The 20,894-nt window shown below is 37.5% G+C and overlaps 2 protein-coding genes across 8 annotated transcripts in view; one reads left to right on the top strand and one right to left on the bottom strand.

Annotated features, from left to right (window-relative positions):
- The window catches only part of MSL2 (MSL complex subunit 2), a 34,411-nt gene extending 23,277 nt beyond the window's left edge, over window positions 1–11,134 (top strand). For all 3 annotated transcript variants that reach the window (XM_019654591.1, XM_019654590.1, XM_019654589.1), the window contains one exon: window positions 7,263–11,134. In XM_019654591.1, the coding sequence (XP_019510136.1) occupies window positions 7,263–8,854 (1,592 nt within the window). In that variant the 3' untranslated portion in view covers window positions 8,855–11,134. The remainder of the gene's footprint in view (window positions 1–7,262) is intronic.
- An 814-nt stretch (window positions 11,135–11,948) lies between these two features.
- The window catches only part of PPP2R3A (protein phosphatase 2 regulatory subunit B''alpha), a 155,852-nt gene continuing 146,906 nt past the window's right edge, over window positions 11,949–20,894 (bottom strand). For all 5 annotated transcript variants that reach the window (XM_019654587.1, XM_019654584.1, XM_019654586.1 and 2 more), the window contains one exon: window positions 11,949–14,523. In XM_019654587.1, coding sequence (XP_019510132.1) covers window positions 14,397–14,523 — 127 coding nt within the window. In that variant the 3' untranslated portion in view covers window positions 11,949–14,396. The remainder of the gene's footprint in view (window positions 14,524–20,894) is intronic.

The following is a 20,894-nucleotide window of genomic DNA, read 5'->3' as shown; positions in this document are numbered from 1 at the left end:
AAGAACAGATACAAGGAACAAGAAATTTTACATACCAGTAACAAATTTACGATATTTACGCATCCTAGACGGTTAAGAGCTCTTGTTGTTGCAAGTTCTTGTAAGTTCAACAAAACCAGTGATCCTATTCCAGGGTATTATTTTGCATACGGGTATCATTATTGATTTCTAGAGTAACACTTTTAACTCACAAGCATAAGTAAAGGAATTAAAAACATTTATATAGATACTGAATTAGTACTATCCATGTAAAACGCACATCCTATTTTTCCCTTACAAATGTGGGTAAAAAAAGTGCACATTATACACAGCAAAATATGGTAAGTCTATATCTGGTTTAAAAATTACTTAAATTGTTAATTTTGTTAGGTGTGATAATGACATTGCGGTTACATAAGAAAATGTACTTTGTAGATATAGAGGTGAATTGATGGTGTCTGGGATTTGCTTTGAAGAACAAAAGATGGACAGATCAAGCCAGTATGACATAATCTTGATAATTTTTTAATCTGGGTGATAGGTATATGGAGGTTAAATATATTGTTTTCTGATTTTGTGTGTTTAAAAATTTTTGTAATAAAAGTTTCACAAAATTAAGAGCGTTGAAAAAATCTTAGGCATCTTAATAAACTAATTACCAACAGTTATGTATTCCTAGAAATTCCACCACTGTGGTTATCTGAGTCATAGTCTCAAATTATAATTGGCTGATTTGGGGATGGAAAGGGGGTAAATAAATAAGGAATTGGTAACTTTTTAAAGGTTGAGTAAAATTTAATATTTAGATTTTAGTCTTTTTAGGTTCTGTATAGCATCATTTAATATTGTTTAAACAGGGCACATAGTATCAAATTCATTTAGTTATAAGAACTTGTATTTTGTAAAGGAATATCACTCCTGTGAATGACCTTAATCACATATTAAAGATTCAAGGCAATGCAGTGAGAAATTTTTTTGTCATGAACTATAAATCTTAAAAGTTTTAAGATGTGTATTTTGAGCAAGCCTTTTTTGTACTTGAATGCGAAACTGTATGGAATATGATCTAAGCTAAAATAAATTTAGCCTCTTCCCCAAACACTCCCATTTTATAGTATAGCCTATCAGTGAGTGATACACTTCCCCGTTGACTCAGATTGTCCATCTATTTTATTTTCTAGGATAAGATGTATATTTATGCTTTTAAAAGTGTTATCTGATATTTCTTAACTTGGGGGGAGGACTTTCCTTAGGGACGTGTGGTACTGGTGTGGCTAAAGCTTACCTAACTGGTAAGAAGCACTTGAACCTTTTTCTTTGTTCCTCATATCACTGGAGATGCCTTTGTTATGAGGTGTAAAGAGAGCCCTCTGGGAAACTTTTGAGGGTTAGGATGGTAGGCTGAGTGCATAACACAAAGTTTGCCTATAGGCATCTGTAAGAGTAGATTAATGTTTCAAATATTTGTATTGGGGAATAGTTGGGCAGTCGAGTAGGTAATATGAGGCCAGGTAATGGAAGTTCTTAAGAACTGAGTGGTGGTGGAGTCATGAATCAATAAGTGATAGTTTTTACATGTTTTCCAGCCTATTTTCAGTTCTCAATATTAGGCATACTCGCTTTTTTTTTTTTTTTAAGATTTTATTGGGGAATTAGGGGGAGGGGAACAGACAGGTAGACAAATTGCAGTTTTCTTCAGTCTAGTTGTGGAGGATGTTCCTTCACTGGCCCATGTTGGTATGATCATTGTGCTCTTCCCGGGTGAGGCAATCGGTCTCCAGTCATTGGTCGGCCGCTCACAGCGGCTCCTGGCAGCTCACGCTGGCTGCCAGCCACTCACGTAGCTCATGGCAGCCCACTGCAGCCTACGCCGTTGTTGGCGACTCACAGCAGCCCAGCTCCAGGTTGAGCTGTTGTTCATCATCTTAGCTGTAGAGGGCGAGCGTCACTGACCCTCAATGTGGGATCCGAACCGCAGTCCTGCTGCTCAGAGCTGGCGCTCCCAAGCGAGCTCTTAACCAGCTGAGCCACTCGGCCGGCCCAGGCATACTCTCTTAATACCTCACAGAAGAATGCAAAAATGTGTAGGCATATGTCCTTTTAAGTTGCTTGGTAGTTCAGGGAGGTTTTGATTGACATGACTGGTAAAAAGATCAGTGATGTAATGAAGGCAAGAATAGGTAATTCTTACTTAATATCACTTAGTTGAGCAATTTGGAAATCATTAGGGGTTATAAAATGATGACATTCAAATTATGTCTTTTTTCTTCATTTATTAGCTGCATTATTGTAAAGAGAAACTTCTCTATGATTTGGTGACTTAGCTGTATAGTTCATATATAGTTAAATCAGAACAAGTATTTGATTCTTGCTCTTCACCAGTTTTCAAACTGATGAACTGGGTCACTGGCATCCTGAAACTGATTTTCTTTTTTTTTTTTTTTTTATAAAGATTTTATTGGGGAGCTGGGGGAGGGAAACAGTCAAGTTGCTGTCCTTTTTTGTTCTTCAGTCTAGTTGTGGAGGACGACGCTTCACTGGCCCATGTTGGTATTATCATTGCATGCTCTTCCTGGGTGAGGCATATCGGTAGCTGGCCACTGGACGGCCGCTCATGGCAGCTCTTGGCAGCTCACGCTGGCTGCCAGCCACTAGCTTATGGCAAGCCAGTGCAGCTTCACTGCAGCCTATGCCTTAGCTTCACGGCAGTCCAGCTCCAGGTCGAGCTGTTGTTCACCATCGTATCTGTAGAGGGCGCAGCGTCTCTGGCCCTCATGTGAGATCCAAACCGGGGCCCTGCTGCTCACAGCTGGCGTTCCAAGCCAACTCTTAACCAACACGCCACTCGGCTGACCCTGATTTTCTTTTTTTTTTTTAATGAACTCAGAAATTTGAACATTTTAGATGTGTTTCATTCCATTGCATGTATGCATGCTCAGATTTTCTTATCTTTGGCATGTGGGAACCTGTTTAAGTTTGCTCCTGAGTCACTATAGCATAATCCTGATCCTTGATAGTTTCTAGCATAACAGTAATCAGAACTCGTCTTTTCTAATTTATGTCACAGATCTGGAATCAGCTATTTGTCCAAGAAGCCCTGATTTCATTGAATAGGAAATTGTTTTTCAATATCATTATCTGAGATAATTGCTACTGGGGTTGGTCTCTTGCTTCCAAGCCTTTCGGTGTATAGTGCTAGGAAATATAAAGATGAAAACATTAGTTCTGATAAATCCATTTGAAATTCAGGATTTTATTTTTTATTGTGAACTACACATTTTTAAAAATTAGTTTCAGCTGTACAACACAGTGCACTAGTTATACTTTTTACCCCTTGAAGTGACAACCCCCCTCCCCCAATCTGCCACCCCACTTCCCCCCAATATCATACATATCTGTTACAATTCCCTTGACTCCACTCCCACACTATACTCCACGTCCCATGACTATATATATATATATCTATATATTTCTATATATAGATATATAGATATATATTTTCACTTATAGTTGACATACAGTATTATACAACATCAGCTTCAGGTGAAAATTCAGGATTTTTTACTTTTTCTGTTACAATGTCCCTCCTTGTGCTAAAAAATCCAGATTCTCAAGGATATCAACATTTACCCTATCCCACAACAGACACCAACACTATTATTATTACTATCAATACTACCACCAGCAATATAATTCCTGAAAATAAAACTAAAAAAATCGAGAATGCAAGGATATGAGTCAATATTCTGTTATATATAAAGTTATTTAAAGTATTTAATCTCTGAATGGTTATACCATCAATTTAATATAAAATTACAGTTGTTTCATTTTGCTTTTGATAACGAGGAATTTCCTTTAAAATTTTAGTTGTGTTACATAATTATGTAAACTATTTACATGGTTAGAAAGTTAAAAGCTACAAAGCAGATTAAACCCAGAATAGTCTAATCCTATCCCTGTACACTTCACTTTGTTCAGTCTCTCCTTCCCAGTAGATAAAATTTAAGTGCATACATGTATATCCTATATGCCCTTTCTTAGATTAAGTCAAAGGTACTCTAAGGGATTCCTGCATTGCGTAGAAAGTTGGACTTCATAATGACTGGGCCTTTAAAAATATTTTAAGAGTTGCGCAGTCATCACCACAATATGATGATAGAATGTTTTCTTTATCCCCCAAAAGTACCGTTGTGCCCATTTACAGTTAATCCCTGTCCCACTTCCAGTCTTAGGCAACCACTAATTCTACTTTTTTGTCATTTCTAGACATTTTATATAAATGGGATAATACAATAATGTATTTTGCATCTGGCTTCTTAGCATAATGTTTTTGAAGTTCATTGTGATATGGTGTGTACCAATAGTTCTTTTATTTGCCGAACAGTAATTCTGTTGTATGAATATAGTACATTTTGTTTACTCAGTTGGATATTTTGATTGTTTCCAGTTTTTGTCTATTATAAATAATGTTGCTATGCATATTTATATCTCTAAATAGAAATCTATTTTCATTTCTCTTTTAGTAGGTTCTTAGGAGTAGAATTGCTGGTTTTTATATGGTAACTGTATTTTCAACTTTTTGAAAAACCACCGTTTTCCAGTATGATTTACTCTTTTACATTCACACCTGTAATATAGAAGGGTTCTATTTTCTCCACATCTTTGCCAGCTCTTGGTATTGTCTGTCATTTTTAATTTATCCATTCTAATAGGTGTGTAGCAGTATGCCATTGACTTTACTTTCCTTAATAACTAATATTGAGCATATTTTCATGTGCTTAGATATTTCTATATTTTCTTTGGTGAAATATTTATTCAAATATTTGGCACACTTTTAAAATTTTGTCTGATTTGTAGGATATTCTGTCATTTTGTTCTTCAGTCTAGTTGTGGAGGACGTTGCTTCACTGGCCCAAGTTGACACCATTATTGCGCTCTTCCTGGGCGAGGCAGATCAGTCGCCAGCTTCTGGACGGCCGCTCACTGCGGCTGCTGGCCGCTCATGCTGGCTGCTGGCTACACACGGTAGCCCATGGCAACCCACTGCAGCAGGGGCTGCAGCCTACGCCGTTGCCAGAGACTCACAGCAGCCCAGCTCCAGGTTGAGCTGTTGTTCAGCATCTTAGCTGTGGAGGGCAGTGTCACTGGCCCTCATATGTGGGATCTGAACCGGGGCCCTCTCATGTCCCAAGCCAGTTCTTAACCAACACGCCACTCGGTCGGCCCTGTCTTCATTTTCTTAATGATATCTTTTGAAGCACAAGTTTTAAATTTTGTGGAAATCCATTTTCCAGTTTTTACCCTTTTGTGGATTGTGCATTTTGATGTCATATCTAACACTGCCCAACCCAAAGTCACGATTTTCTTCTAGCATTTTAGCTTTTACATTTAAGTGTCTATGATCCATTTTGAGTTAATATTTGTGTATTTTGTGAGGCAAGGACTTACAGGTATGTATTTTTTTTTTTCCGCATTTGGTTATTGAATTGTCCCATATGATGTGTTGAAAGGACTCTTTTTCCCTGTTGAATTATCAGGTACTCTTGTCACATAAATCACTTGATCATAAATGTAAGAATTTCTTTATGGACTCTTTATTCTGTTCCATTGATTTATATGTCTATCCTTTTGCCACAGTAATCAAGACTGGGTCTTATAGAAGATTTTGAAATTTAGTAGTGTAATAAGTCCTCCAACTTTTTTATTCTTTTCCAGAATTGTTTTGGCTTTCCTAAGTCCTCTAATTTTATATGAATCTTAGAATCAGTCTGTCATTTTTTTGTTTGTTTGTTTGTTTGTTTTTTAAATGTGCCTGGTACTCTTGTAAGGATTACATTGAATTTTAGATCAACTTGGGGAAAACTGCCATTTTGTGCAGTCTCGGACTTGTAAGAGCTGAGCTATTTGCCCTCCCCACTGGCCAGCCTCTGAGAAGTCAACTTCCATTGATAATGCCTCTGGGCCTATTCATCACCTACTGCCTTAATGAACCCCATTCCACCACAGTCGCTTATGGTCCTCATAGGGTAACACTGATGAGCTAGGTGGTAGGGGAGAACTGGGCAGCTCTAGACCAGAACACCACAGATTCCTACTGTCCTTACCTGAAATTCAGCAGTTTTTCAAACGTTAAGTGCTTCTCAGATGGTTTTATGTCTTTGGTTGTGAAAATGAACCTTTTGTCAAAACTTTTCAGGTTCATAGTTGTTTCTAATATAGTTGATTTTACTTGGCTATAACCAGAAGTACCTTCTCTCTCATGCCCGAGTCTTAAATTATATGATGGTATGAGAAAACAGGTGCTGCTTTGAGTTAATTACTAACCATTCGTCCTGAATTGGGAACAAGGAGCTTCTTTGGGGAGTAAGGGTGGAGATAGAAACTGATCTAGTTGTTTTTCCCTTCCTGGTATATATGTATAGATCATTTATAATTTGGGAGTGATATCAAGTCAGGGGATCACTCTCACTTTTATACTATATTGCTGTCCTTAGAATACTTGTGGTTTATGACCGTGGTCATTTTGTATTCTGTCAGAAGAATTTGAACAAATATTATGCCTTCCCCCTCCCTTTTAATACACTTAAACGTACATATTTTTCATTGTCATTGTATTTTGATTTTCTATAGAATTTGAGTTTAGTAAGTACTCTTTATGCTTTTAACAAATGGACATAGTTCTTTTTCATCATAACTACATTTTCTTTCCTTAGTTTATGATTAGTATCTGTGTAGTAATGGTTTGAAATTACATTTGTATTCTGTGAAGATGCCTTTGTACTAATTGATTAATGCCTTCAAGCTATGTTTAATGAGGGTATGGACTAAATATAAATATCTCTTGCTCATATCTTTTTCTCAGTGTCTTAATGCAGAATAATCAATATGATTTTGTTCAATATGTTATGGCAATTACCATGTTGTATTAGGTTGAGGTCCCAAGGGTTTTAAGCCTAGTTTGTACTTTTGGTGACTGATCATCACCTCTTTATAGCCTTTGAAGAAAAGTATAAGAAAGTTGACCAGAACATACTATTTTGGGTAGAAACACAGAATCAAAGAAGATTCTGGTTTGAGATAAAGGAATGGGGAATATGGCATGAAAGGGAGGTGAAGAGAGCTATTTTTCTATTTCCTGTATGATATATTTTTTGTTTCCTGGTCTGGTGAGTTGAACCCATCTCAATTTTATAGATTACTTAAACTCTCATCTTAACGTCAGTATATGAAATTATAAGTTTATTTTACTAAAATCTTTGCTCTCCTCCTTTTTCCCTTCTTAGGACATTTGCTACAAGATCCTATTGCACCCACCAACTCCACCTGCCAACACTATGTCTGCAAAACTTGTAAAGGCAAGAAAATGATGATGAAACCTTCATGTAGCTGGTGCAAAGACTATGAGCAGTTTGAGGAAAACAAGCAGTTAAGCATCCTAGTGAACTGCTACAAAAAATTATGTGAATATATAACACAGACTACATTGGCACGGGATATAATAGAAGCAGTCGACTGTTCTTCTGATATTTTGGCTTTGCTTAACGATGGATCATTGTTTTGTGAGGAGACAGAAAAACCCTCAGACTCATCCTTTACTTTGTGTTTGACACATTCCCCTTTACCTTCAACCTCAGAACCCACAACTGATCCTCAAGCTAGTTTATCTCCAATATCTGAAAGCACCCTCAGCATTGCTATTGGCAGTTCTGTTATCAATGGTTTGCCTACTTATAATGGGCTATCAATAGATAGATTTGGTCTAAATATTCCTTCACCCGAACATTCAAATACGATTGATGTATGTAACACTGTTGACATAAAAACTGAAGATCTGTCTGACAGCTTGCCACCTGTCTGTGACACGGTAGCCACTGACTTATGCTCCACAGGCATTGATATCTGCAGTTTCAGTGAAGATATAAAACCTGGTGACTCTCTGTTACTGAGTGTTGAGGAAGTACTCCGCAGCTTAGAAACTGTTTCAAATACAGAGGTTTGTTGCCCTAATTTGCAGCCCAACTTGGAAGCCACAGTATCCAATGGACCTTTTCTGCAGCTTTCTTCCCAGTCTCTTAGCCATAATGTTTTTATGTCTACCAGCCCTGCACTTCATGGGTTATCATGTACTGCAGCAACTCCGAAGGTAGCAAAATTGAATAGAAAACGATCCAGATCAGAAAGCGACAGTGAGAAAGTTCAGCCACTTCCAATTTCTACCATTATCCGAGGCCCAACATTGGGGGCATCTGCTCCTGTGACAGTGAAACGGGAAAGCAAAATTTCTCTTCAACCTATAGCAACTGTTCCCAATGGAGGCACAACACCCAAAATCAGCAAAACTGTACTTTTATCTACTAAAAGCATGAAAAAGAGTCATGAACATGGATCCAAGAAATCTCACTCTAAAACCAAGCCAGGTATTCTTAAAAAAGACAAAACAGTAAAGGAAAAGATGCCTAGTCATCATTTTATGCCAGGAAGTCCTACCAAGACTGTGTACAAAAAACCCCAGGAAAAGAAAGGGTGTAAATGTGGGCGTGCTACTCAAAATCCAAGTGTTCTTACATGCCGCGGCCAACGCTGCCCTTGCTACTCTAACCGCAAAGCCTGCTTAGATTGTATATGTCGTGGCTGCCAAAACTCCTATATGGCCAATGGGGAGAAGAAGTTGGAGGCATTTGCTGTGCCAGAAAAGGCCTTGGAGCAGACCAGGCTCACTTTGGGCATTAATGTGACTAGCATTGCTGTGCGCAATGCTAGTACCAGCACCAGTGTAATTAATGTCACAGGGTCCCCAGTAACGACGTTTTTAGCTGCCAGTACACATGATGATAAAAGTTTGGATGATGCTATAGACATGAGATTCGACTGTTAAATCAGTGGGTCTTTAAACCTACCTCTGGTAGGTAAATAGCTACAGTTTAAGGCAGCTATGGTTTTGTTGGTTTAACTTGCCGGAGCTCCTGCATATAGATCACTTGTATCAAGTGTTTTCATTGCTAAGTTATATGTGTTAGTGTCGGGGAAATAGTTTGCAGATAATGGAGGAGTAACCCTACAACTACATGTCCTTAGTTCTTACAGAACCTCATAGTTTGAGAACAAATGCTGATGCAACTGATTTATACAAAATGAACTTTGGCAAGGAAAATAACATTAACCTCATTGTTTATGGTCATGCTTTGTGCATAATCAAAGTTTATGATTAAATGTAAGGAAGTGGTATCTAGTCAGTCCATGAAGATTGTGCTAAGTTTTTTGTGGAAAAGTAGCCATTAGTTTGTTCAGGAGACTCAGTGCTGCCTTCAGATGCCATTGATGTTTCTCCTGTTGAAAAGCTGATGTGTCCAGCTCATCCTTTATGCTGACATAATACCATTTCTGATCATGAAAATTGGCTACTGGTGTATGTAGCAGTTCTTAAATCAGCAGTATTATGAAAGAAAATTTGCCCCTCATTAGAATGTTGAAGAAATCTGTTTTTTAAAAGTGAACAAAGTGAAATTCTATCAGACTTCAGGTGTTTAGCTGTTTATGTTGCAAAACTCTTTGGAGTTGAGCCCCTTTTTTTAGTTGCCTGGCTCATTTCTAGGGAAAAACATTCTTAATCCTTCACTATGAGCAATGTTCTAATTAGATAAATGAAGTGGAGGAGAGCAGTTTTATTCTGAAGGTAATTGAGTTTAGACTATGTGACAGAATTTTTAAAAAAATTATAAAAGTTTTATTTAGAAATTGGGATGTATTTAAAATGATTTTGGAGTAATGCCCCAGAACATATCCAGATTGTGCATTATACTTACTGCTATTGGCCACTTTTTTAATTTTTTTTTTTTGTTTCCTCTAATAGTTTGTCACAGACTTTATTTTAAATATGCTTTTTTTAGGGCGCTATTTGTTATGAAGGCTTCTTTATAGAGGCCTAATAAAAATGCCTTTTTATGAAGCCTGTGCATTTAGGTTGGTTTGAAGCTAGGATTTTCTTTAGTATGCTCTTTTGCATGTAAAGCACAAACTATGTTTCAGTTTAAATGCACTTCTTCCCTTTAATTTTTATGGGGAAGTCGAGTCACAAACATTCTGTTGAAGGGAAATCTAGTCAGTTGCTTGAAAGAGCACAGCCCAAATAAAATAAGGACTGACTAGGTTGTAAAGAAATGACTTTATGATTTAAAAGAAGAGTTGCTGCTTTGACAGTGCTTATTTAAAGAAAAATACTGCTGGAAAATTTCCAATATCTACTTACATTCACCATCTCTCGTGAGGATCTGACATATGTTGAAGTTATGTTTTGATTTGGCACACAGCATGTTCAATGATGGTTACTCACCTAGTACAAGACATGGAGAAGAAACTTTTGGACACAGAGCAGATGACACCTCCTTCTGTTTTGTAGTGTATCCTGGTGTCATTTTCTGTGAATGTGGTCAGGTAGAGTTGTTTTTGTTGTTGGGGGTTTTTTATTTTTTTTTTGGTTTTTTTTTTTTTTTTTTTGTCTCTTTTGGTGGGGTGGGGGTGGGCTAAAGCCATAGGAAGAAAAATGTGATGTATGTGTCCAGTATGTACTATTTTGTTTTGTTTTGCAAGAAGAGTTGAACTATTTTTGATAACAAGAGTAAATGGTGGAAAATGCTTCCTAGTTGTCTTGTCTTTATTTGCTTTCCAAGTTTTGGAGTTTTATTTAATTCCTTTAAGTGTTAGCAGTGTCTCATGAAACATGTATTTGCCTAAAGTTTGTAACAGTTTTGTGTTGAACCCAGAAGCCCTACTATATAAACTTGTAAATCTGTTCTTTATTCACTAATGATCACTGCAAAATAACTTGAAATGAGATTGTATACATGGGTAACTAGGATATATTTTGCAAATCTCTCCAACTTTCCTAATATTATGATCTTAAAATTCATAGAGTACTTTATTGCTTCCCAAGTTTGATAATCTTAGTTTTGTGTTTTTTGATGCATGGGAGGTTGGCAATATAGACAAAGTGGAAATCATTAGTATGTGAGGGCCTTGATTGTTATGTAATATTGCCAGTGATGAATTCAGGTTGTTTTTAGCACAAGTTTCTCTTTTTTATGCTGGTATTCTCACTGCCACATTTTTGGAAACCTGTATCATACCTTAAATCTATCAATAAATGTTAGTTTTCTAATTCTATGTTGTAGAATACTGAGGAGTTTGGGATAGCATGCTCTGAATGGCCTATATTATATACTTTTGGGGAAGACTAATTACAGTGCCTTGATTTTTACATTGTTTTTCTTTATACCATGAATTATTTATGAATGCTCACCAGTCACTAACCTAGGGATGATTAAGAAATGATTGCTGAAGTAACTGGATTTACTTTATTAGGATTTGAAACCACCAAAACAATAACAGTATTTAATATGACGTATCTTCACTTGTTCTTTGAGTCTGTTATTAACATAAATGATCTTTCACCTTATGTTACAAAAGTTTTAGAGCTGACAGTTTATCTTTTTTGTTAGGTTCATTAAGTGTACATTTCCATGCAGAGGTGTAATTTGGTCCTAGGATAAAGAATGGACTGTGTTATTAGTTTTCTTAAAAACAACTCTGTGGTGACTGTGGAAGAAAAGTAAGTTTTACAACAGAAGAAAAATAAAATTTCCTTTCCCGTGTCATAGGTAACAAATATAAAATGCTTTAGAAAATACTAAGCTCAAAGTATAGTATTAGAATCTAATACTTGGGTGGTATTTTAACTTTTCTCCTTTTTAAAAAATTATTTTAGGTACCCAAATAATTATGTATTATTTTAAAAGAATATATATCCTTTCCCCAGAGGAAATCACTTCTCAATATGAGGTGTTATCATTACAGCTCTTTCTTTATAGTTTTCCCAGGGCTTTATGCTGGTTTGCAATGTTACTGTTTCAAACATAAATGAGTTGCAAGTGTGATTAAAACTAAGTGTGTAGTGATTATCTTAGTGAACATGATTCATATTTGACAACTTGTCTTTATTTAGTTTTGGAAAAAGGGAAAAACAAAAATGAGTTAAATCATGCAGGCATCTCTATCCAAACACACCTTAACATTTCCAAAAGTTGAGCAGATGACTTATCCCATTGAATCAATTTAGAGTTTTATAAACACTTTGAACAGTACACAATGACATAGATAAGATACAGGGAAAATACATAGAATTTCATTAGTTTGATTACCTTGGAAATTAATGTTATGCTATGAAACTTATTTTTAATTGACTAGCATTAAGATCTTGATAAACCAAGTTTTATCAAGGAAGTAGATATTGTAACAACTTGAATTTTCCAGTTGGGCAGTAATGATTATATTCAGCACGATCTTTACCAGAAAGTCAAATATATACTATCTTAGTTCCTCAGAATTCACATTTCTTGCATTCAACTCTAAGAAAGGAGTACAGTGAAACACATTCTTATGTCTGAAAATATGATACTTTGGGTAACCTAAATTAAAAAAGCCTTAAATGGAATGATGTTGGTAGTTTACTTGTATAATTACAGACTTTTGAAACCAAATATTGACCAAAGTGAAAGCAAGGAGAAACAAGGTAAAAAAGTAAAGTCAAGTAGTAAAAAAAAAATCAAATGTATATTGGAAAATTGAATTTTATTTTTACTTTTTGCTGAGTCTTAGAAACATTAAATCATTATGGATAATAAAACCTTTAAACCAAATCTGACTTCTAAAAAAAGGTGTTCCCTTTTAGTATTTTTTATCTGAAATTTAAAAAGTAATTGCTTTCCTTCCATGGTAAAGGTTGGATGGCATAGATGGTAAATTTCATGTATCACATAAATACTTTTAATCCTAATGATTTACCAGTACGTTCAGGTATTGCATGTAGTATTTCCTAACAGTTTAGTCACTTTTAAGCTTTTAGTTCTTTGTGAACTATTAATATTAAGTTTTAATAGTTATTTTCTCTAACAGTTAAATGGAAGATCAGTGAAGATCATGAAGGTAAAATAACAGGAAAATGGGACAATATTGACAAGAAGGATTGGTAACTATTACTGTACCAGTTGATAGTACATTTCCTAAATTCTCCTTTTCTCAGTTTTTGCCTACCACAATTCTAAGGTTTGATTATTTCATTATTTGGCCTTCACACCAGCACGGGGACCAAGGTGGGATGGAAAGGAAGCTATTCTGACATTCAGGATTTGTGGTTAAAACATAAATTCCAGGGTAAAAGTTGATGAGTTTGACATGCGTATTAGTAAGTTTCTTGGGGGGGTTTCTTAAACTATCAAAAATTTCCATTCTTTTTATAGTTTTTTCAATTTTTATCTTCAAGGATATTGCAGGATTTGGCTGCATTGTGACCTGCTGAAAAATGTAGAATTCTGTAATGAACACATCTACCACTATAGTAAACATGAAATAGCTTTCTTTTATGGGTGGCATCACTGTTTTCTATTTTCGTGATAAATACTGAGCTGGATGGAATATTTGGAGTAGTTGTTTCTTTTCAACATGAAGGAATAATGTGTAGATTGAGGCCTTTACCATTGGCCTAGTCTAATATTAAGTAATGAATATGTCTAGTAAGAATTTTCATATATCATTAAGTCTTCAAGTAGGCTTTCTGATAGGAAATGTAGATGGAGCATCAACTAATTTGGAGACTTAACATCATTGGACAATTCTCTACAAATATTAGATGAGTTAAAAGGAAACTTTTTCAAGTATGAAGCAAATTCTGTACTTCATTAGAGAAGTTTTCTCTTTAGGTTTTATATAAGATACACAGGATGGGGAGGGGATTATTTAGAGCTTGCCAGCGAAGTTGGAAGGCCCAGTGGTTACAATACCTGAGGATGTAAAGTGACTAGCAGTTTGGCAGGTCATTGTGAAATAATACATTAAACCAAGTAAGTTCAAGATCTTTGAACTCTAGTACACACATGATTAAAAGAAGTCTCTGAGATGTTTTGGCAGTGCTTTTATTACCAGGGCTAATTCAGCTCTGGAGGCCCTTAATGATTTTTCAAGTTCCAGAATTTTTTACTCCTTTTCTGCAACTGAAGGTTTCTTCTGGGCTCCATAGGAGCCCTGAGGGCCTCGGGGATGCTGGACAGAACTGTGCTTGACACTTTCCCCAAGAGATCCTTGGTACATTCAGGGGTGAAGAATGCTGATTCACAGACTTTGGATGGTGATATACATCATTATATTTGCTTTTGAGGAAAAACTCTGTAAGAGGTTTGAAGCAAAGTGGAGGACTCTCCCAAGTTGAGTATGTATCCAGACCTATTGCTTAAAAACGTTTTAAAGTTCCTAGTGCAGATACACACCTGCAGAAATCAAAGCCTTTAAAAAGCAGTATGCAAACTAGAACATCTCTTCACAAGAAAAAAATTAAAATACGTATCTCCCTTTCATGTAGATATCAGCAGCTATTCTTCATCCACTGACTGAAGCTTTCCACATTTCTCTGCAAGGCTTGAGGTTACTATTTTATTGCCTTTGTTTCCAACTTCTGAGGGAGAGGCAGGTTCCTCTGTTTCATAATCTTCAAAAGAACTGAAATAAAAAGCAAAAGTAAGTTACTGACTCTTATAAAAAAGTTTTAATGTTGGATAGAAGTCAACATGGCAAACTAGAAAACCGAAGACCAGCTTGCAAAAGTACCCTCAGTTGCTAAATGGCAGCTATAAACAGCCAAGCCACCCTGGAAGAGAGTGCTCTGGGATAGAAAACACATTCTTCTCCCTGTTCCTTAAAGCCCCAGCTCATGTTGGAATTTGTTGAAAATGGATTGTATCAAGGTTTCCGTATGGGTCCTGGTAGGAATGAACACTATGAATGATGCTGCGTTAGGGAAGCGTGAGGTCCATAAAGTATGAGCTTTACATGAATGCCTTCATTGAAGTGGCTTCCATGCAGCGGGGAACTTTTCGCAAATGGTTTTATAGTTTCCATGACCTCCAAGAAGTACATTTAGGTGTGCAAGTGTGTACAGAGCAGACTAAAGCCCATTCATGGATTGCCTTCCATTCTCTGCAGAATTCCACAGCATATTCCCTCTGCGCACTCCCCTTTAGAGGTTACTGATAGATAGCCCCTGAGTTCCGTATCCTCCAGGCTACCCAGGAGGGTGGCTTTAGGCAGGGAGGACAAAATATTTTATCATGGGAATGATGGCTGCTTGAAGTACTAAATATTCTGAAGCTACACTGGACCTCAGAAAAATATACATGATCAATTAGCAATATCTGTTATATTTGGTATCACTGGCTTAGCCTTGTTCCCCTTGGCAAGGACTTTTCACATCTGTGCAGAAATTTCTGGACATACAGTAGTCCCTTGATCAAAGATACCAAGGCTGGCTAGCGAGGGAAAATGCTGAGGCAGGTGTACCTGTAACTGGTACCTATTCAACGAATAGAGGCTTTTAAAAAAAGTCTGGTGTTTGGAAAACTTACCCGAGTACCAGTTTTTGATTCTATCAAAAATTTACAAGTGGGTCATTTTGCAAAAATACTCCGGCCTGTACTTAATTTCTATTTCCAGTCTTGCCCCAGCTCCTTGAGGCCTCAATGTAATGCATATGCTGAATAAGGAGGCAGTAAGGATGTTGCTTTAATGGGAGTAAAGCAGAGTTGGTGGCCTCCATTTCTGGGAACATGATTCTCAAAAGTTAATTCTAGCAATGCAGTGTCAGACACTATGACTCCTTATTTCATGTCAGAGTGGAAAACATTTTCTTCCCCTTAATGCCCTAATCTGCCTGCTGTCTGTGAACTCTCAGTATCTTTAAATACCTCAATGCAGATCTGGAAACAACTTAAAAAGAGTTAAGCCTGAACTGAGATTCAGTGAGTGAGTGAGCCCCTGTTGCTAAGCATGGGCCAAATGCTAGTAGTACAGTGGTGAAAAGACTGAACCAGCCCCTTCCTCACAGAGCTTGTAGCCTAATGGAAGGCATCTGGTTTAGCTTTAGAGCATGGACTTGGGAGACAGACTCCAAAGCCAGGTTCCAGTCTCAGTTTGATCACTGAATGTGACTTTGGGCATGTTATCTAACCCCTCTGCATCAGTTTCCTCAACTAATGAGATACTAGCAGTTCCTACCCCTCATAAGGACTGAGTGAAGATTAGGTGAGAGGGCCCATAAATCATAAACTCTTGTTAGGTATGCAGAGACTTTGGAGGAATCTTAGGCGTTGTGGGAGTTTATTCAGAGCCTTTTGTCAGTGTCCTAGAGACTTCTTTTACTGTAAACATTCTAGTGTGTCAGACACCACCGTACAACAGAATTATTCAGCTTTAAACATCAATGCTGTTGACAAAGCCTGCTGTAACCTCCCCTTCAGTGTCAGTGCATCTCAGGGTTCTAGACTAAGCTCTTCTCATTTTGTACTTCTCTGGGCAATTTTTCTCATGGCCTTACCCACTAGTGCACCTGTGGCTTCTAAATGTACCTGTCCAGCCTCAGCCTCTTTCTAAGCCAAAGACTGCCATGTATCCAGCTGCCAACTAGATGGCTCTTCGGGTAAGACAGCATGGACGCATCTGAACTCATTCTTCCCACACCCCTCCTCCTCCCTATTGTAATGAACAGGACCATAATCAACCCACTCACAGCTGGAAACCTACTTATCCCAAGTTGCTCTTCTCACCCCTCTTCGAATCCCACGAGTGTCTTCCACCACGTTCAATACCACATGGACATAGTCCTGCCTGTTCCTCTCCACTACCACTGATTTAGTTCAGGCACCATACTTCCTTGCTTGGATTACTGCAATAGTTTTCTAACAGTTGGTCTTCTGGCTTTCACGCTTGTCACATATCCTTTGTTACTGCCATGCTAGGCTATTTACTGTGTCAGAATGGTCATGAGCCTAATGCCACTGTACATGATTTTCAGTGGCCTGCAGTGCCCTTCCCCCTTTGGTTAACTTGTGCTCATCTTTTAATCTGAGATGTCATTTAAAAGGTTCCTGATTCCCAGTGCCTGAGCTACCATCATCTCTTAGATGTCTATAATAGCTTCCTCATTTGTCCCCCTGCCTCTATTGTATCTTTACCAATCTAGCAGAGTAATCTTTAAAATAAGTGGGATTACATTACTTCTTTGTTTAACTCTATTTCAATAGCTTCCCCGGGGCCTGCGTGATCTGGCCCCTGCTAATCTTCCCAGCCACGTCTCCCTCTGTTGCTCACTATACCCCAGCAACACTGGCCTTTTAAAGCGTGTCCTCGACACACTCCCTCCTCAGCCATTGCACGTTTTTCTCCCTGCTTTTTGTATAACTGTTTCCTTAACCTTTAGGTACTCATCACCTCCTCAGGAAATTCTTCCCTCAGCACCCTAAGTTGTAAGCCTCTGTCCATTATTGGCTCACCCTATTTGCTTCTCTCATAATTATATACATAAATGTCTCTTCCCCACTGGACTGTAAAGTGACTATTTTGTAAATCACCAATTTCCCTAGGCTGTAGTATATAGTGGCTGGCACTAGGGGCTCAAAATGAATTGTTGAAGGAAAAGTGATGTACTAATGCTCTTGTGAAATTGTGTCAAGTTGCTGGGGAAGGCTTGAGTCCGGTGAGGGTGCAGAAGTCATTTTAATCATTTTTTAGTCACTAAAGTCAGAACTATAGGAGCCTTAATCTTAATCCTTCTCTTCAGGAATTCCTCAGGGAGAGTGTTAACTGATTTCTTCTCAATAACCTTTTCCAGGTTTATTTGTAGGTCACTGGGATTTCTCTAGGCTCAAATGAGGATAATTTTATGAGGTATTCTCTGTTAATTTAACTGACCATTTTTGAATGAGTAAAGGGGTCAAAGGATTAAAGCAGAACTCAGTTCACAAACAGTTCACTAGAAATCCCAGGTATCAAACTGAGAAATTCTTTAACTTAGTATTAACATAGTATTTGTTAGCATAAGGAAAAATAATGGTTCACGTATTTTTGCTAGCAATATGATTTAGAAACCCGTTTCCCTAAGTTTTCCCTTTCAGATGAGCAATTTTCTGGACAAAAGTATTAAGGCTGGTTATGCCAAAGAATTTGTATGCAGTTTCGGGGTATTGTCTGGGATTTGTGGTTTGATTCCAGTTTTGGGATTCTGATTATTTACAGGGGTAAAGGGATGGAATATGTGATTCACGGTTTGTCTCAGGAAATCTAAGACATGGTGGCTATAAGCACACAATGAAATGTTAAGTAGTTCTCTGATTTGGAGCCTATCATGCTTTAGAAGTAGGAGTGGGTCATTTTTACCTTTATACTTTTAAATTAAAAATAGGCATCCTAAGCCATTGATATAAAACGGATTAACTGAAATCTTGGTAAATTGGATAAATCTTGGTAAATCTGGTTCAGTGAATTTTCTTGTTGACCAATTCAATGACTAGAAAATCTTTTGTTTCAACTCTTACTAAAAGTTTCCTAATACTGCCACCCACTTTCCTGCCTCAAAAAGCTGATCTCATTTCATTTTTGATGGTTCAGGATCTCTTGCAGTTCCCTAGGGTTATGATCCATCAGTTAATTCTTTTTTATTTTGGATGTAGATAGTATGAACTTTTAGGTTAAGTATATTCTAATTAATGAATTTGAAGGGAGGGACAGGGTTTCATTCATTTTTGTTACCAACCACAGTGCCTGAGGTACCAGTGAATATTGAATAAATTAAAATTGGGCTTTGATTTTTGTTGAATGTAGAAAAAATAAAAACATATTAATTTCAGGTCCATACAAGGGCTGTTTACTGAGCATTATTTAAAAAGTCTCAGAACTATTCTAGTTGTATAGAACTCATGCTTTGGAATATTTTAACGCCTGCCATTCCTTCTCTTTCTCTTCCCCCGCCCCTCTCCCTGTCCCGTTACCTCTGCTCCTCTGCTATATTCTACCACTTCACTGGGACAGTCTCCCCACAGCCCCTGCTCCAGACTTGCCTCGCATCAGCCCCATTCCTGGAGGACTGCTCTGGTAGGCTTCTGGCGGGCCTTCTTTCCTATGGCGCTTTATTTTCCCGTGCCAATGAAAGTAAATGCGGAACTTTTAGAGTAATTCACATAAGCTTATATGTAATATATAGGAAAAAGCCCCCTTTAAAAACATTCAGTAGAGAACAGTTCTTTTAAACCACCTAAATGTCCAATAATAGGGAAATGGATGAGTTACGGCTTAAGAAAACACTCTAAAGCATTGAAAGTCATGTTTATGAAAACACTAGTAACATTAAGTGTCAAAAAGAAGTAAACCAAAGTGTAAATAATGATTATCTCTCTCTGGATGACTGAACCAAGGGTAATTTTAATCTCTATATTTTTCCAATTTTTTTTCTGCAGCAAACCTATATTTTTCTAATCAGATAAAGACTCGGGATGAAAAGAATTGCATTTAATTTAGGTTAATCAAAGGTAAAACTATTGTTTTTGAAATATGCTGTAAGAAAGTATTTTTAACAATGTAAAAAGACTCAACTAAAAATCTGAAGTAATCGAGTATTCGTCAAATTGGCAGAAAAGCTTGGCTCTGATTATTGCAGATCTGTTTCTTAAGATAGTAACATGGAGGACCCTTTATCCTGCTTTCCATAATTTGGAGTTTTTAACTACGGTAGTCTGCAGAAACCATAAGAATGTTAATTATAAATAAATTTGGTGTCATAACCTGTTATCTTCATGTAGGTGATACAGTTAATTGAATAAGTTTATGTAACTGGTACCGTCTTTCTGGTTTCCCATATGACCACTGACCTACTTTATACCAAAGCTGCCGTATGATGTGATCCTGTGCTAGATGCGCACGTCAGTGTTTGCAGCCTCATATCTTTAGAAACCTTTGGCCCTCTTCCACGTCACCTCACTGAAATCTGGAGTCATTACTGTTACTTACTGAAGGCATAACCTTGAATCAGGAGGTACAGGCATGTGACACAAAGGCTACCTGTGACTACTGTTAGATGGTACAGTAGATGGAGAATGTCAAGTTGCTTTTGGAGGGTCAAGTCATCAGGACTTCTGAAGTTATCCTTGTACTAAGGGTGGCTGCTGGATTATTGTTGACTTTGGTGCCACTCAGTAGGCATCTGTTGAGGATCCCATGTGTTCTAACAGTCTGTCAGGTGCTGGGATTACAAAATGAATAAAACAAGGTTCTTTGCCCTGGAGGAGCCCATGTTCTGATTGGAAAGACAAATAGCTCCATTTTCCCCCCAGCATTTATATATGCCAAACACTGTTAGATACATTATATACATTTATCTCTAATTCTCAGTACAGTCTTGCTGTTCATGCAACATATTTACAGTGCCAACTCTGTGCCATGTTCTGTGCCCTGGGGATGAAGGGAACAAGGTAGGCAGTGGAATGCTAACACTACAGCTGACTAAATTCTAGTTCAGAGGGGTTTATGTAGTGTGGCCAGGAGCACAGAAGTGGTAGCTGTAACAGCCACTGTCGACTGATTACACAGGCACTATGCCTACGGGCGTAATATAAAGATATTATTGAATCCTTAAAACAGCTTGAGGCAGCAGGTGGGATCCTCATTGTAATACAGGGGATGCTGAGGCTTGGGTACCTGGGATTACACAGCTAGTGACTGAGCAAGGAGCTGAATTTGTTAGGTTTGTCTAACTCCAAATTCTGTGTTCTTAACCATGGTGTTATATTGCATCTCCTTTCATATAGGGGATAGTAATAGTAGTAATAGTTACATTTATCAGGTATCTACTATATGCCAGGTGTTTATATATATTATCTTAGAGTCTCACAACCACCTTGAAAGGTAGTTGCTGCCGTCTTCTGAAACTGAGCCTCAGGAGTCAGGTAACCTTGCCCAGCTGGTGAGTGGTGGGTACAAGCAGATCTGTCTGGCTCCTAAGCCTCTGCTCTTTCCATCCTGCCACCATTCTTCCCTTGCTAACATTT

This window comes from Hipposideros armiger, unplaced genomic scaffold, assembly GCF_001890085.2.
Source record: "Hipposideros armiger isolate ML-2016 unplaced genomic scaffold, ASM189008v1 scaffold_226, whole genome shotgun sequence".
Lineage (NCBI taxonomy): Eukaryota > Metazoa > Chordata > Mammalia > Chiroptera > Hipposideridae > Hipposideros > Hipposideros armiger.
The sequence above is the reverse complement of the archived record's forward strand: the minus strand, read 5'-3'. Positions and strand labels throughout refer to the sequence as shown.